The sequence below is a fragment of the Halichoeres trimaculatus genome, unplaced genomic scaffold (genome assembly GCF_033239565.1).
Source record: "Halichoeres trimaculatus isolate MK-OKI-2021-1 unplaced genomic scaffold, fHalTri1.1 fHalTri1_scaffold_4, whole genome shotgun sequence".
NCBI lineage: Eukaryota > Metazoa > Chordata > Actinopteri > Labriformes > Labridae > Halichoeres > Halichoeres trimaculatus.
In genome coordinates this window covers 27,150,224-27,167,698 of record NW_027437182.1, presented here as the reverse complement: position 1 = coordinate 27,167,698, position 17,475 = coordinate 27,150,224, and the positions used below count along the sequence as shown (strand labels likewise).

The window sequence follows — 17,475 nt, the reverse complement described above, 5'->3', positions numbered from 1 at the left end:
ACTCTGGGCTCACGATATTTGATTCACCGCTTACCATAAATGCTCATCAAATCACTGCCATGCACAGCCAAAAAGCTCTGAACAAAGAAGAAAGAGAAACATTCCTCCAGGAAATGTGCAGTATTTTACTGTTTTACTGTTTTTAGAGTCATTTTCACTGATTTGTATCCTGGGGCGGTATACTTTATGAAGTCCAAACTGAATTGGAAGAGCAAAGAAAAACACAAATCAAATTGAATATCAGGAGGAGTAAAAGTGACTTATGGGAGGCAGTGACTATATGGGTCTTACCACAGCTAAAGTGAATATCTCTGGCTCAGAGGAACGAGTTTCACTTCATGACCACTGTGTGTAAACTCTGAGGTTGCTGCGCTTGCACTTTCCTGTATAGATTTTCATACAGACAGCATTTTATCATAACTAAATGTCAATACACTTAATGTTATTTTACGATAAATACGCACAGTATTGTGATGTTTCAGGCAGATCCCAAAGTTCCCCGCTGTGACCACAGCATGTGTGCGGCTGCAGTGTCAGCACAGCAGAGGGATGGCACAGGGGCTGAGCTGATTGAAATAGACATGTCAGGTTGTCACTGAGGCACTAAACAGGGCTCCCTCCTGCTGAGAAGAAACCAGATTCTGTCACCTACCACTCTCCAATTCCTTGAAACACTTCTCAGCTCCACCTGAGTTGACAGCCCCAGTCATCCCTCTTTATTCAGACCACACATTCATGCGAGCAGTTAAAAACAAGCCGCAGCGCAAAATAGCCCGAGCTGATGGAAACTCGGGTTGTTCAGAGTCCTCTATCTGATCCACTTGCCTGCTCAGCAGTGCCCAGACTGACCCCCGCAGACTGCCAGTCTCCTTACCGCTCTGCTGCTCCACCACCACCTCCCGCTGTGACCCCTGACCCCTGCCCAGGATACAGGCGCCACAGATATGATGCAATTTCTCTTCGACATGGGCCAGTGGTCTCGGCTGCAATGCGACCCGGGGAAAATAAATATGAGTTGTTTATTTGGTGAGAGTGAGGGAGGCCCACAGGCCGGAGCTGCCTCGAATCTCCCAAAAGCTGCAGCGTCACACTGCGCAGTTATTGTTCTCTATTTATGCTGTTAGGTGCTCTGTGTACCATCAGTACAACGAGATACACTGACCCTGTGATTTAACTATGAGTAAGTACAGTCACTTCAAAGAGATCTGTGCGTCTTAGTTATGGAAACAACAAAAACATTTGCAAAAGTCAGAGTCATGATGGTAGAGTATTGATTCACCCTTCCTGGGAAGATGTGTGGGGGTTACCTATGGGAGTCCCCTCTCAAGGCTGTGGCTGCTGTTTGCATGATGTTAGCAGATTTTCCTTTTTCCTAATGTTCCTCACAAATACTACGGCACTGTTTGACCAGTCCAGCTGTCAAGCTACATCGGCCTCCCAAAGACCAGAGAGGAAACATGCACCGTGAGCTGCTTTTGTTTCCAGAACATCCACATCGCCTCTCAGAGACATGTTTCATGGACTAAAGTCACAAAGTTAGTCTGCCTTTGAATTTCTATCTCACTATCAGCACAATCAAGCTTGGTTAAAAAACGCACTTTTCATTCTTCGGTCCCAGAGAAAGTGAATAACTGGACCTTTTTCACTTCCCATGAGCTTGCAAACCTAAACCAGAGCCTGGAGGCAGGATGTTTACCCTGTGCACTGGCACCACTGGGACCAGGTGGCTTTGAGAAACCTACAGTGTGACACATGATAAATCGCCTGTGTTCCTGAGCCGCTCCGTGAGGTCAAAGTTACAGGAAATTGTAAGCAACTGCTTTTATTGGGAACAAATAATATGTGGGCCGTCAGGGTTTGGAACCTTTCCCAACTTAAGATCTCACTTTGAGCTTTGCTCATGTTTCAGATTAGCGTTAGCGGTGAGACGATGAACATCAGTCTCTCTGCGTTTTCAACCCAAACACTGCCTTTTGCACTTTTTCAGCTCCCCTCAAAATTAGTATCTCTCTCTCAGTGTCTCACTTCCTTGTCTTTGCAATCCCACCCACACATTTTCTCTTTGAGTCTTTCTCTTTCCATCCCTCTGACCTCATCCTGAATACAGTCAAGCGTAGAGGGAATCAATCAACCATTGTGTTCAGATTAAATCACAAATTATTATAATTGAGAATAATGGTTTCCATGTCAGTTTCAGTTCAGCTCTGAATTGTTCTCATACAGATCTGAAAACAAGAGGGGCTGGAAGCTCAAAAGTCCAAAGGTGCTTGTGCTTTGAGGTTGTAAGATTCAAGTTATCCATGGTCCAATTTTGTGTGAATTTTCATGGCAGTAAAACCGTTATCTGTATTTGAACACCTGCCTCGTAAAATGATTACTGTACCTTGTAAATTCAGTGCATCCTGCTGTTTTTTTTCTCTTGGGGTCAAAAGCTTATACTTACTAGAGTCAAATAAAAGTTAAAAAAAAAGGAAAGAATCACTTCTCTCTAAAGTTGGATGCTCCTCTGCTACTCAACCCTTTTAGGATGTAACTTTAAACAGTGTTGCTTTTGGGGGAAACTGCCACATTAAATACATATCAAAACTCAAGTGAGACTGCTTCATAGATAAATAAACAAGAGGAGTAAGAAGATAACAAGAAAACAACACATCCACAGAACATGAAACACGACACAAATGCAAAGCCTTCCTAATGACATTAGCATTTCTCCTCTTCATTACCGAGTGGCTCCGAGTGCCTTGCTGGGATTATTTCTAGGGGCAGTAAAGCTCTCAGGCATGTGCAGGGGTATGCAGTCTGACTTTGACAGCGTAGTTAGGAGGTGCTGATGAAAGTGGAGAGGCTGGGAGCCCACTGCCTCTCAAATTAGCCCCACCAACCTGTCACATGGAGGCGTAGGCCCTCAAAAGATTCTGTTGCAATGCGCCACGATGTGCATGTATGGAGCTTTGCGTTCTTCCAGTGCGTCTTTGTGTGTGGCGTGGCATGTGGTGCGTGCAAAGCACATGTGTTTGGTTGCACATGAGCGCACACACTGAAATGTTTTTCCCTCTTAATGTAGATCAAATGCTGCATGAATGTAAATTAGAAGAGAGCATCCTCCTTGTGCTGTCGGGCCTGATCAGAGATATTTGGAGGACCTCCCACCACATGAAAAATCACAGAAAGTTTAAATTACCTCACACAATACACATTCCCTTCTTTTACTTTTCATAAAACAAGATATTTAAGATGGATGTTCTCCCCATGTTTTGCTCATCAGGTAATTAAATTATTCTCTTCATCTTCCAGTCTACGGTTACAGTCCAAGCTGCAATGCTGCCAGACAGACAGTCTGCATTAATGAAAGAGAGATCTCTCCGCTCTTCTCACCTTCTATAATCTGTTCTGCATGTGCAGCGCTCAGCCTGACACCCTCTGTGCAGATTCAGCTGTTGAGCGTGTTTGTTTAGTGAGGTGGATGGACATCCATAACCGTAAAGCTGTCTCTAGTTTGAAAGGTTTGAATCGCTTTTTTCCCTCCTCATATTGTCTTCTCCCACATTCTCGGACCAAGTGTGTTCAACACCCAAAAGCTGTGTACACACCGTACCTATCCAAGGATTTCAGAGCTCAGCCTGCTGGACTTTACAGGCGCTTCACTCTGAGCAGAGTGATACAGGGCACACAATCTTAGATGAACTCATACTCCTATGCTTGGCTGTTTTTTTGAAGTTTGTCCTGGTGTGAACACGCTGGAGATCAAAAACAAGAATAGGGGAAACAAACTAGTTCAGAGTCCTCTTACCTGAGAGAAGTTGAGCCCATTCAGGGGGTGACACTGTTCCTCCACCCGCTCCACAGCTCCTGTTATCTTCCCCATCCTTTCAGCCTCTTGTGCCAAAAACAGATCCAGCACAGGTGTCCCTCTTGATCGCACATCCCACTCTGTCAAGGAGTTCACCATCAGCATCACCCACACAGGCCTCTTCCTCTCCCAGTTTCCTGCAATCGCATTGAACAGGTAGTCGGCGTACAGGCCACGGCCTCGCTGGTCAGGCGTCATCCAGTGAGGCATCATATGTTTGACATAGTCTAGGTGGCGTTTGAGGCGACGATACAGGTCCCGAGGTAGCAGCGTCTGCAGGTTCTCCCCGTGGGGGAGCAGCTGGCAGCTGGTCAGCTTGGAGATGGTTAAAGGGTCAGTCAGGTCCAGCTCAAAGAAAACGTTGCGGCTGTTATGGAAAGCCTGTTTAGACCGATCAGGGATGAAGTCCCAGACTCGGGTGTAGGGCACGTGGATGGTTCCAAATAAGTAAGACGGTGGGTGAGGAGGTGCACGATTGATCCTCCACAGGAAAGAATTCATGTCACTTTGCTGGAGAGGAGGAAGAAAAGATTATCATTATGTCAGAGCAATTGAATGCATCTTTAAACTAAACCTGACACTTCTCTTTCCTGTTGTGCTTAGGCAGCTCATATTTTCTGGTCAACAAGTTAGAGATTAAAACACACTTATGAGATGACAGCAGGGGAAATACAAAGTGTAGTAAGCTCAGGGTTGTGCTCTGAGGGCTGCTGTGGTGCAGGTGGTAGGTTTATAGAGGGGCCTTCTGGGCTGTAAACAGACCCCCGTGTATTGTTTAGGTGCATACCTCGGTTGCCAAAGCCTCTTTCGGCCTGGGAAGTATTTTCAAGTCTGCAGTGCAAATATACTGCAGTGCAGCTCATAAAAGCCAAAAGCTGAAAGAAACCCTGCTCTCAGTCCTGACCCTGCTGTGATACTTTTGTTTGTGAAACATTTTACACTCGAGCAGGGAGATCTGCTGCTGACAGTCCGTAAGTGCGGCACAGTTTTTGTCCTTCGTGATTTATATAACAGGAAGTGTTTGTCTGGTGTGGTTCTCCTTACACAAAACAATGCCCCAATGGAATTGAAATCAAATGAGCATAAGGCCATATTGCGTTTAAAGTATGTTTCTTGTTAAGCGCTCTGCAGCTGTGGTGTGCATGTGCAAAGACTTTGATGTTGGCATTATTCAAATATGAAAAAGGATTAAGTTCTATAAACAGTATCAAACTCCTGGCTTCTGAGACACAGTGTAATCAGGCTTTTGAGGGATGAAACCCATTACTGTAAAATAAAGTTATTCTTAGAAAATGTTTATTTTCTAAAATTCAATCAAGGTTTCCCTCAGCTGTGTTCCAGTTATGATGCCCTGCCAAAGCTGCCTTTTAAACAGTTGATTCTGCTGCCAGGAGCGAGTGAGGTCGTCTTGTGGGATGCTCTCTTAACATCACGATTAAATACAATGAACATGCAGTAATTTATGGTGCCATTGGATTCTACACAAAGGAAATCCAGAGTGATTTGTTTAATCCTGGGGCAGTTTCTTTCGCTGCAGATAAAGTGAAACTGTTAAACAGCTGCTCGACTCTTGATTTCAGTCTTTTAGGAATGGTTTGGGGGGCACTGGATACATCAGTGCATTCCCCATCATATTTCTCTTATGAGGAGACATAAATAGCACAACTTTTCTTTTTTCTTTTTCTTTTCTTTTTTATGCATCTGCAGCATTTTGTTAACTAGCAACCGTGCGCCCCGGCCTACCCCATAAATGAAGGCTTTTTGACATGGAAAGTGTGGTCGTGTCCTGCGGAGAGTTGAGATCCCCTTTGCTAAAAGCTGTGTGGACCTCTCTCCGGAGAGCTCTGACGCGTGAGGCGGCTTTTTTTTTATGGGGGTAATTACTCCTAACAGAAAACAGAGAGCACTGTACTGACGCATTACAAATCACATGAAGCGAAGGAGCTCGTAGTCTTCAGTGATCTCTGACAACAGATCCATTATCCGCACACACTAGGAGCACAGAAACAAAAGCCTGTGATCTCCAAACGGCTCCTTAATGATGAGTGTCAGATTAAAAAACCTGCCTGATGCTGTGGAGAAACAGACAAACTGATAACTGAACCAGCTGCTCTGCTTCACTTTAAGATTTCAAACCGCATCAATCATTTGATGTGATTTAATCATGTTATTAGGCATACATATGTGTTAATATAGGCTAGTGTGTTGCACGGAAACGCAGCGTCTTAAAGGTGGGAAGTCACCCGTGGGTGTTCCCCGCGTGCAGTTGTCACATAAACAGCCATAAAGTTGGCGCGTGCAAACGATTTCTTTCTACAACTGCTTTCATTTAAAGCACTGGTGTCTTCTGGGAAGTTATTTTACAGACGGGTCCAGTAACATTAGGATTTTATGTCTGCGGATATTTTTAGAAAAAATTCTGAGCAACATTGAAATTACTGTTTTGGTTATTAATTAGCATAATTTTAAGGTGGAAATAATTGATTTATTGTGGGGTTTTTTTTTCATTCAGGGACGGACAAACGGTGCTAATAACTACTGAAACTATCATAACCCTTGACCCTCATGTGGAGCGCAACAATGATAAACTCAAAGGTGCGTAAGGTGTCGTAAATGTGTCATATGAAAAATAACTTTATGATGTATTAAACTGAAAATATTAGGAAATATTCCCGCATTAAAGTAGACCATTGAGGATCATTAGGAGAACAAGTGTCGCTCGCATCTGAAGGTGAAATTACTAACATGTCAGACCTATTAAAATCTTCTGTTTTGGTTTGACCACGCGTTTATCCAGTCATAAACTCTGTGGCTTGAACTTAGTCCCAAAACTCAACTCACCGACTTCGGTGTGTCACACTGCCTCGGTCTGTCCGCTCGCCCTGCGCCCCAGGGTGCCGCTTGATGTAGAAGAGCGCTCAGGAAGACCCAGCTGAACCCGGGCAGGCAGAGCATGGTGTCGAGGTGACAGGACACTCCGGACAGTCAGCTCCTATAGTGTGTCTAACTCCCGTTTCTTCCTCTTCTTCCTTGCTTTTTGGTTGTTAATTAAAAAAAAGTTACCGGTGGCCTCTTGGCTCACATGTGCCGCTTGGCTGGAGGACCATTCCGCGCCTTTTACTTTTCCCAACTCTCACCGCGGCTCAGCTTCTCTTTCTCCCTCTGTCCCTCTGAAACTTTCTCTGTCTGCTCAAACTCGGTGCTGTCCTGAAGCATGAGCTGAAAGTCTTCAGAGAGTTTCCGCGCTGCGCTCCCAAAGTTTGGAGCGTCTCACTGTGGGGAGAGAAAGGGAGGTGGGACGATTTCAGTTTCCCCCCTCTACCCAACCCGAATACACACAACACACTTAATACACTCAACACACACACACATGCACACACACATGCACACACACATGCTGCTTCTTTTAGGAGGAGGGAGGGAGAGCAGGTTTATAGAGGGATGACAGGTTTGCGTGAGTAAAGCAGCACAATGCAGAGCCAAAGAGAGTGAGGAGTGAATGAAAGTCCTTATGATGTTCTCATGGCGTCCTGCAGAGTGAGCTTATACGTTTCTGATGCCAGCATGGTCGACACTGTGCTATCTGCTGCAGCTGTTTTCATCTTGCATGCCAAATATTATTAAGTTAAAGTCTATTTTTGTAGTTTTAACTCGTTTTTCATAGTTTTTGAGAAGACTGATCAAGCATTGTATAGAAAAATGGTGGGGTAGTGAATCACAAGGTATGATAATAAAGGTAGTCTGATGCATGGCCCACAGTCATGATAATATACTAATACAGATGAGACATAACTGATAAATCCCACAACTGTTGTTTATTGACCTATCCCATCTGATGACTAAGAAAAAGAATAGAAAATGCCAATTAAAAAGAGAAGGTGCAGGATTGACATATAAATATGGTGGAATGAAAACACAGTGATCTTTTTCTGTTTGTTTCCTTCAGATTTCAGCAGAGCCATTTAAGAGATGTTTAAGAACAGTTTTTCATATGTTGTCGTGTGTTTCCTCTCTGGGAGAATCACATTAATCTCTGCCTGTCTCTGGCTGACAACCCTGAGGCCAAACATTAGCATGAGACTTGTGTTGCGGTGAGGAACCTCAGACCTTAAACACATGATTAATGGCGACAAATAAACAGGTCTGAGTAAAGAAAGCTGTGCGAGGAGTTTCATTTATTTTTTTAGATTTGTTAGCTATGACACGGAGCAGGCGAGTTGTGTTGAGAGAAAGTGGCCCCCTCTCTCTGCGTAGGCTGTAATGTCAACGCTCAACTACTCTGCTGTGACCTCAGTTATTGTCCAAGTGGCAGACAGTGTGACAGAGTCAAGTAGTGGGAAATTTATCATGGAGACCCCTCAAACAAGTGGCAGCGGGGGCCCCTCCCTGCAGGCCAGTGGAAGACGGACCTCGGACAAGCAGCTCTTTGTCCTGGAAACATGTTCTCCCCTCCTCTCCACTCCTCTTCTCACCACTCCGAGCTCACTTTTTTGAACTGGGCAGCTTTGTGAGAGACCCACAGTCCCTGAGCACTCATTGTATTTTGTGTTCAGATGAGGCAGATTGGGGCGTTTCTGCTGAGTCTCTTTGATCAGCTTGTCTTTTTACACAGTTTCACGTTGTAAAACTGTGACACAGCTGCCCTTTGACCTTTTGACTTCTTTTATTGGGCACCATTCATCACAATCATGTAGAATCTGAAAAGCTGGAGAGTTGATATTTCTTTTGTGCTGAACACAGCCTCAGATGTTTTCAGATGCATGAAGCAGCTCATAAAGGAACAAGACAACAGAACCACACTGATCCAACGTAATCTTTTCATCCTTGCTACTTTTTTCCTCTTTGTGTCTTTCTTTCTAGACAGGTGTGGGATTTCAGTTAGCAGTTTCATCTGCTCTAATACGTCCACCTGTGGACTCAGGTACTTGCTTTAACCACACCTTGCAGAAGGGCTTTTCTCTTTGAAGGTGCTTTTCCACATTCTTGGCCGGTTAGGAGACGACTTATGAGCGGCTGGCTGCAGGAGATTCCTGGACAGGGGCCAGTGCTTACAGCATGGTGCACATATAGTCAGAGACGAAAGAAGACTTTAAAGTTAATGTTGTGTTAGCAGACCGCAGAAATGCTCACTTGCAGGACTCACATCTGGGCAGGCGTGAGAGGGAAGAGTGCATTCATATCCAAAGGTATTTTTCAAAAGTCAGAGTATTTCTGCAAACAAACCAGCCAATAACACTGCTTTCTGCAATTCATGTGTTTATTCTGTAACATTTATTCTCAGTCCAGAAAAAGGAAGAGTTGAAGTTGGGGTGAAAGAAAATGAAGAGATCTTGTCTTTGTGGCCCTGAAGCTCCAAGGATCCTGTGTCTACATGTCCTTGTGGCTCCATTACTGCATGTCTGTTTGATATTGAGCAGAAGTCCTGCCACAAAACCCCCAACATTAACTCACTGCCTCTGCCTGAGCGTCATTACTTGTCTAATGATAGAGGTACTACTTCTATTACAAGTGCTGCCGCTGCTGCTGCCGCTGCACCACATGAAAAGGAAAGATGAACTGTTTCTGAGAACTGAGCCTGGATGTGTTTGTTTATCATGCACACAGGGACCCCTAGTGGTGGGAAGGAGAACTAAGATCCCACACTACGTGGGTGACTACAGGGATGATTGACCTGAGGGCAGAAAGATGGTGCTTCAAAGAAAATGTGAGTATGATGGATATGAAGGGGTGTCTCGTAGCTTAAGGCAGCACCGCAGTCCTGTCTCTTGTCTCTGCTCACTCATAAACACATACTATCTCCACCCGCCTTTCTTTCTCTCGGGGTTCCAATATCCTCTGTCCTGCTTTGAAGATGTCGAGGAATAATATTGACTGAGTCTCCGGTGAAATGTTTTTGTGGTTTCTCTTTCCGGACGTCCCGGGGAAAAGCAAGGACAAGACAGAAGGTGATGCAGATGGAGGGTAATCTTAAGGGAGGGAAAATATGTCAAACAATGTTAGAAAGGGGCCTAACTATATGTGTGAAAGCCCAGTTATGAGAGATAGAGCTCAAGATTGACAGTAAATGGAGTACAATGAGTACAAATGCCCTTAATGTTGGTTGTTGTTTTTGAATGGTGTATATGAAGCTTGCAGACACTGAAGAGATCTGTATCAAGTTCTTTCCCTTGCTGTTTCTGTAGTAACTCTGCTATTGTCAACACATTTGAATATCAGTGAATATCGAGTGACAGGGGTCATGGTCAGGGTTGTGTTTTTGGGTTAATTTTGGAAGCAGGATGTTGAATTTTTCCTTGTAACATTATTAGTTTGCTTTAAATTAGCAATATGGACAATGAGCAAGAAAATCAGATGTTTTGTACAATCATTCATTAAATAAATTTGATAGTTGCTAGGCGCCGCCCTGATGGCTATGGCTCGCTTTTGCAGCAGCTCTCTCTTCTTTGTCCGTTTCTTGTAATTTTATTTTGTCTCTTTGGCCTCATCTTTGTATTTGGAGTGGATCATTACTTTGTATGGCTCATTTGTTGGTCATGGACACCAAACTTTTTGTGGCTTCTTTTTTTCTCCTGTGTTTGTCTGGAGATCCTACATGTAACCATGGCTGCATTGTTTACATGTAAACTCAGCTGTTAGCAGCCTGTAGCATGTCAATGCTAACTGGTGTAAGGCCTGATGTCTTCCCACAAGGTGAGGAGAAGGAGGTGAGGACAACGTGCTGGTTCTCAGGTGTGAGCTAAGAAGTGATGACATGGACCTGTCCTTCCATCCATCGTTATTGGGAACATAAGATCTATCTCCAATAAGATGCACGAGCTAGCTGTGCTAACCCAGCAACAGAGGGAACACCAGAGGGCAGAATAGCATCATGCTATTCACAGACATGGCTAACGGAGCTAACATCAGACACCAACGCCACATTGGAAGAGCTTCACCTGATGGACAAGCTGTCATCATCTATTTTCTTATGGACCTTTATCACACTTTCTGTACACTTTCTTACTTTTGTTTTCTTAATTGCTGCTGTGACTTCATTTGGTTGTTCTTGTTACAATAACAATAAAGTTCTGTTCTATTCTAAATACAAACTAGAAACAAAAACAAGTGTGTATTCTAAATATCTTGTTTCAAATGATAAAATCCACTTTCTTTTTACTTTTATAAACTGTGCTTTGGTATAAAATCCCTATGATAACATATTAACAGTACAGAAGGCATCTGTTTCTGACTAACATGCTGCAGCAGTCATATAAAGATGGCTCCTTTCCTGAGATTTTTTACCACGCATCCGTTTTCACCATAATGTTTATTTTGGCTCTTTTTGCAAAAACACACACATACTTACTGCCTCTCTTCAGAGAGAGACCCATCTTTTATTTGCTTTCTAGAGCTTATAATGTGCTCACATCAAAGGCTCGGCTGGCAAAGTCTCCCTATGATGCGTTGTGTTCTCTCCCACTGATCATTGGCATTGTGAGTAATTGTATTATCCACATCGGGAACCCCCCTGCTATCTTCCCTCTCATTCTACCCCATTTACCCCTGAGAGCCGAAGCAGGGGGGGTTGGAGGAGTGAAAAGACCCCTCCTGCTGTTAGGCAGATCTAGCTTTGGGTATTTGAATGGTAAAAGAATAAGATATGGAGGAATAATGGTGCCTCCCTTCTTGTCATTTCAACAGCCACGCTGACGCTGCTGCAAATCTCCACACTGGATAATAGGTGTATTCATAACATGATATTATGGAAATGCATTACATGTACAGTATCTAGTGTGAGCCTGGCTAATACTTGTGGTGTCTATTGTCAGTATTCTGTTTGTGGTTTATCTTTGCAGAGGTTCAACAGACGCTGCTCAAGCCAAACAAGGCCTCAGCACTGACAGTAAAAACAGCATGTGTTGTGATACCATTAAATTATAGCCTCTACTCTGGTGTGCAGGAACCCCCGCATGAATTCCTGCCTGAAGGATCGGATGAGCTCTTCAAAAACCTGGATTTGGACTTGACCTGCCTTTGAAGACATTCATCTGCTCTAATGAGGTTCTTTGAAGATTATCTTAGTGGCCAAGGTGCTTTAATGCTGAATGTATAGTTAAATTCATGGCATCAAAGCAGATGCAGTGCTCAGAGATCAACAGAGATGGGTGTTCTTCCTCCTTGCTTGTGTAATGTGAGTTTAAAGCCTGGTCGTGTGTCTGAGTCAGTGCAGCCTCAGTCTGCTTGGAAGTAGATATTTCTGTTTGGGTTCTGACTGAGACTCAAAGCTTGCTTATCCTGTGTTAATCCAAGGTTTATTTGGTGTATGACTTGCTCATCTCTGTCTGTAGTGGTGTCTTATCCACATTGATGTGGCCTGTGTTGGACGTGACTGTGTCAGGGGGAGGAGTCTTAGTCATAGACTGTCTTGAACTTTGTTTACCCGCATCTGTGAAACCAGGTGTCCAAAATACCACACGCTATAAAGCTTAATTTAGCAGAAGCAGAGCACAGACTGTCAGCTCTTTTAAAGATACTTATGGCTCCAGTTTGTGTTTGAATAAAAACACCTCAAGTACCCCCTGACCTGTAGATTGGCTCCAATTAGGTCAGCATAGACTCTGGCAGAGGCATGTGGTTTGACCTCACAGAAACAGGCACAGGAGGGAAAGAGAACCATATAAAGTCCTCACAAGCCCTTCGATCTGTGTGATTTATAACACTGGACTTCAGCAGGGAGGTCAGAGCGAGTACAAGGCCGTGGGAGAGAGCCTTCCTCCCCCTTAATATGCATGTAATGTTGTTTTGGTAACACAATATGACATTTCATGCTTCCTCTTCATCATCTGGTCTTTTTTCTCTTCTTCCTTGTCTTTTAACTCAACATCTCCTTTTTGGTCTCGGGCTCTGTTTATTTTCAAGATGAAGGCGCGGTTCTGTAACACTTGGCTGGTCCGCTCTCTCTAACCCAAAGACTGAAGTTCATGTGTCAGTGTGGATTTGGATTTGTCCTGATATAATACATAAAGTGAGGTGAAAGAAAGAAAAAGAAAAGATGCAAAAAGGAAAATGTGGTGACTGAAACAACAGGAAAGCCAGAGAGGTGATTAGACCTGATTAATGACTCTGTATTGACACAACACAGACATAATTTACTGCCCAACATGAGCTTTCTTCAAGAGCTCAGATGAATGGTTTATAGACACAGGTCAAAGATGGAGGGGGAGGTTGAAGCTTTCAAGACCTGTCTCCTTAAAAACAACCTGGCTGTAGAGTCTGATAAACACAAAGACACACATAGACAACGACATGATGCACACACACTTCAGGCTTCTCTCTCCTCTTTGGATATCGCTCCTGCTGGTACTCTTCACTCACACGTAGACCTGTTTTCTCCCTGACAGAGAGCAGAGGAGCTGTCATCAGGCCCAGAGCGCTACCACACTACACACACACACACACACACACACACACACACACACACACACACACACACACACACACACACACACACACACACACACACACACACACACACACACACACACACACACACAGGTATAAACACAGAATCTTATATCGACGTGCAGTTAAAACATGTCAAATGTCTTCTTGGTAAAATATACACATGAATAGTAGTTAAGAGACACATTCAACAGGAGGGTCTGTGACTGAATCAAACCTAACACACTTGCGTGCACAGACAAAGAGCTGAAACACATTAAACAGCATGACTGTTATGACTGAATACACAAACACACACTTGCACACACGCAGAGACAAATACACAAACAGCTGGCCCAGGGAAGGTCTACAAACATAATTTTCTGCTTCTTCAGCTGATCCTGAACATGTGTCGAGGTTTAAACTGTAATCTACAGTAAGAGACTGAGAAGAGAAAATACACAAACCCCGCCTCTCATTTCATTTCTACATTTATTTGTGGTCTTGCCTGAAGCTCTGCTTGGTATTAACCACTTCACTGCATGAGGCAGATCACCATGAAACACTGTAATAGATTTGCTCCTCAAACATTTTTATCTTGTGGTGAAATCTGGGATTTCTTTAAGAAATTTACAAGAGTTCAGCTCTGTCCCCTTTGGCCTCAGTGCGGCCCATCAGTAACATGACGATGACAGCGTATCGTCTCCATGTGGCCTCGCGGAGGATGAATTACAGAGCTCTGATGCTCAGGGCCAGGTGGAGGGTACACTGGGATCCTTAATGCCCCACCAGGGAGGCCAATAACACAGTAGGAGTGATACAGATGCATATATATATGCTTTGAGTGGGCATATAACACATCAGCATTGCCCTCTGTACATAAAGAAGTATGAAAAAAACCTCTAATAGATGGAGTATGGATAAGGATGAGCAAAAGTGTTAGTTATCAAATTCTTTAACAATATGCAACAAGAGCAAATGATCGTTGGATAGCTGTTCCTTTTATACTCAAAACAGTTCAAATACAGCTTTGCTAGCTGTGCTTCAAACTGATTACCTCCACCAATGAGGTTATGTTTTTTCGAGAGTTTGTCTGTTTGTTCCTCTGTGAACAACAAAACTCAAAAAGTAACAAACGGATCTTGATTAAATTTTCAGGAAAAGTTTAAAATGGGATAAGGAAGAATTGATTAACATTTGCTTTGCAAAACAATACAAGACAAGGTCACCATCATTTCTGACAGATGTAAAAGTATGATCCAGATCCTGGCAATATTCTGGATACTAAAATCTAGAATATGAATATGTACTGTGTCATCATAACTTTCAACACTGTCAGGAAACAAATTATCATACAAACCTGCAGCTAACACCAAATTGTAGCAGACAGTCTGCTGAAAAGGAGTATAACATTACAGTAGGACTAAAGTGTTGTGTCTGAGTACTTTTCTAGTTGCTAATGTAAGCATGTTAACATGCTCAGAATAACTATTCTGTTCACAGTTTTAGCTTAGCTCAACTCATAACAATGCTAACGTGATTATAATAATCATAATTCTTCAGCAACAAAAACAAATCCTAAAACACTGCCAACTTTGACACATATGTATTGGTCAAACTATGCAAGTAATTTCCCATACAGAAGCGAAAAAATTGTCTTATGTGGAGGGAAACGATGCTTTTGCTTTGTGGATAAGTTTTTTTTTTCAATGATATAGTTGTAACTTTAAGATGATTAAAAAAAACAAACTATCCTGATTCAATTGTTATTATTGTTATTATTTTCTTTAAAATTTATTTAGAGAAATCTGTTGTTCCAGAAAATTCATAGAGCCCTTGATGTCTGTTCCTCATCACCATCTGCATCCTTTTACCACCAGTGGCAGCCAAGCAGCAGTATCACCATGAGGTCTAGTCACCACAGACTTAAGATATTAAACAACCTTTTTAAATTTTTCTTGAAACAAATTACTGTTCACTCATCATTAGGTTTCTCCAGACCAAAATTTTTCCAGCAAACACTAAACAGGATACACTGTGTCAGCTAATGAATCCAGTAAAAGGGAAAAAGCTAAAATCCAACACCATAAATCAAAAGCCAAATTAACAACTAAAGGAAATAACTTAAAGGCAGTTTACCCACAAGGAGACCAAAGTCAACCTGGGGGTGAGAAATAAGGGAAAACAAATGAGAGAAGTATGAGTAATCGTTTAATCAGGATCAGATTTGTAGTGAGGTGGCCCACAGGTGCAGCACTTTAAATAAATTCGCTTTGCATTCATGAGCACTGTGCAAAAACTACCCTGATATTACATAGAAAGCTTTTTATCTTTTCAAACAAAACATGCTTGCACTTTTATAAAAAATCATAAGGACAGGTAGTACTCCATGTTAAATCTTTACATTCATTGTGTTCCACTTTTTACTTGCTGGAAAGCACCCGTCATGTGCTGTCCAGGTCTGAAGTGAATGAACAAAGAAAGGCTCTTGCAGTGACCATACTTACTATTGTTTCCATACTGAGGCCTCATGACTGACTACACAGGGTTGGAACATACATTACACTCTGTGGAGTTCACTACTCTGTAGCCGGCTCACAGTCAATTGATTTATGAGCCGGGGCTCAGCCCAGCCTAGTCCACTGGGTCCAGACTCAGGACCATGATTAAAAGTCACATCCAAGCCAATGTAGCGGCTGCTCACTCAGCACAGCGCACTCACCCTCCGATATCTAGGCTGTGTTTTGATATCATGGAGTTTCAAATGAAGTTGACAGAGCAGCATTTACAAAGTAATCTGAGCCCACAGGACACCGAGTTTGCTTTTGTAGTAAAGTGTTGTTAGAAATCCTGTCCACTCACATTCCTACATTAAGTAGTGATTATATCTGGCCTTTTAATCTTGGCAGAAAAAAAACAGGTTAAGTTTTGTGTTTCAAACACTAAGTTCACTAACACATGGACAGTGTTAGCCATATGGTAATCTGTCTGATCTGTTGATTTAATGCATGGTGCTGGCCGGGTAGGTCAGCTGCCATTTAAATCAGTGCAGACATTAATGTCCCCCATAGGAACAAATTAATATCTGTGTTGTTCCCTTTCATTTGCATCCAGCAGCGTGATGGGGTCAGGGTTTGAATGAAATGATGTACGTCTGATGTCTTTCTAACCAGCCTCAGCTGTGGCTTTGATCCAAATCTGTGTTAAGCTAAGATGGTGAATGTACAGTTGTACCTTTAACCTCTGGAGTACACTGATATGGCTGTAGCTCAGTGGTAAAGTCATTGAAGGTTGGGGGTTTGATCCCAGCTCCTAGTCACATGCCAATGTTCCTTGGGTAAGACAATGAACCCCAAATTGCTCCTGCTGTTAATCTGTGGATAAGTATGAATGTGTTAACTAAAACTGGATGATGTAATTGTAAATAAAAAGGGGGCTTCATAATTACAGGTCCATCCAAGTCCATTGTAACAGTGCATTCATCATGTGCCTGTGTCTTGGAGCAACAGTGCTCCTTTTGCAATATTTTAGCTCTGGTGGGATCAACTTGATCATGTGTTTTGGCCTATGAGTCATTCCCTCGGTTAAAAATGCAACTGTTAAACTTATAACATGAAGTTATATTTTGTATTCATACATACATTTGAAAACATTGTGTTAGAGTTGGTTTGGGGAGATAAAATCACAGATTGTGTTGTAAATTGAGTTTATTGGACAGCTGAAGAGCTCTCAGTAGTTGAGTGATAAAAGCTTTAGCAAACAGCTCACACTGTTAGGACAAAGTGACCAAACTGAACCCTGTGTGTTTTTGTGTTGAGCAGATAATCACTGAGGCCCCGTTTACATGACGCCGAAAACGGTTGATTCCGCAAACATTTCGTTGCGTTTTGGCCTTCCGTTTAGACGAGACCATGTTGCGTTTTCAGTGAAAACGCAAACTTTTGAAAACGCTCCCCAGAGTGGAAAGATCTGAAACCGCTCCTCCATCCAGCTTCGTGTAAACACAGAGCGGAGCGTTTCAGGGTGAAACGCTCACGTCACCGCATGCGCACTCGCAGTTTCAGGTGAAGGCTGCTCGCTCAGCCACATTTCCAGTTGAGCCATTCCGGTTCAGTAGGTGGCGGTAATGCGCGTTATGGTTGGATTGCCGACCGTCTCACACAACAAAACGGCAGAAAAAGAAAGAACAGAAGAGGAGACTTGTC

General features: G+C 43.0%; 1 protein-coding gene across 1 annotated transcript in view; it reads right to left on the bottom strand.

Moving 5' to 3' along the window:
* Nucleotides 1-7,096, bottom strand: part of trabd2b (TraB domain containing 2B) — an 85,602-nt gene extending 78,506 nt beyond the window's left edge. The window contains exons 1-2 of the mRNA XM_074668566.1: nt 6,692-7,096; nt 3,791-4,360 (exon numbers count right to left, since the gene is read on the bottom strand). Of these exons, the coding sequence (XP_074524667.1) occupies nt 3,791-4,360; nt 6,692-6,805 (684 nt within the window). The 5' untranslated portion in view covers nt 6,806-7,096. The remainder of the gene's footprint in view (nt 1-3,790; nt 4,361-6,691) is intronic.
* Nucleotides 7,097-17,475: the final 10,379 nt, after the last annotated feature.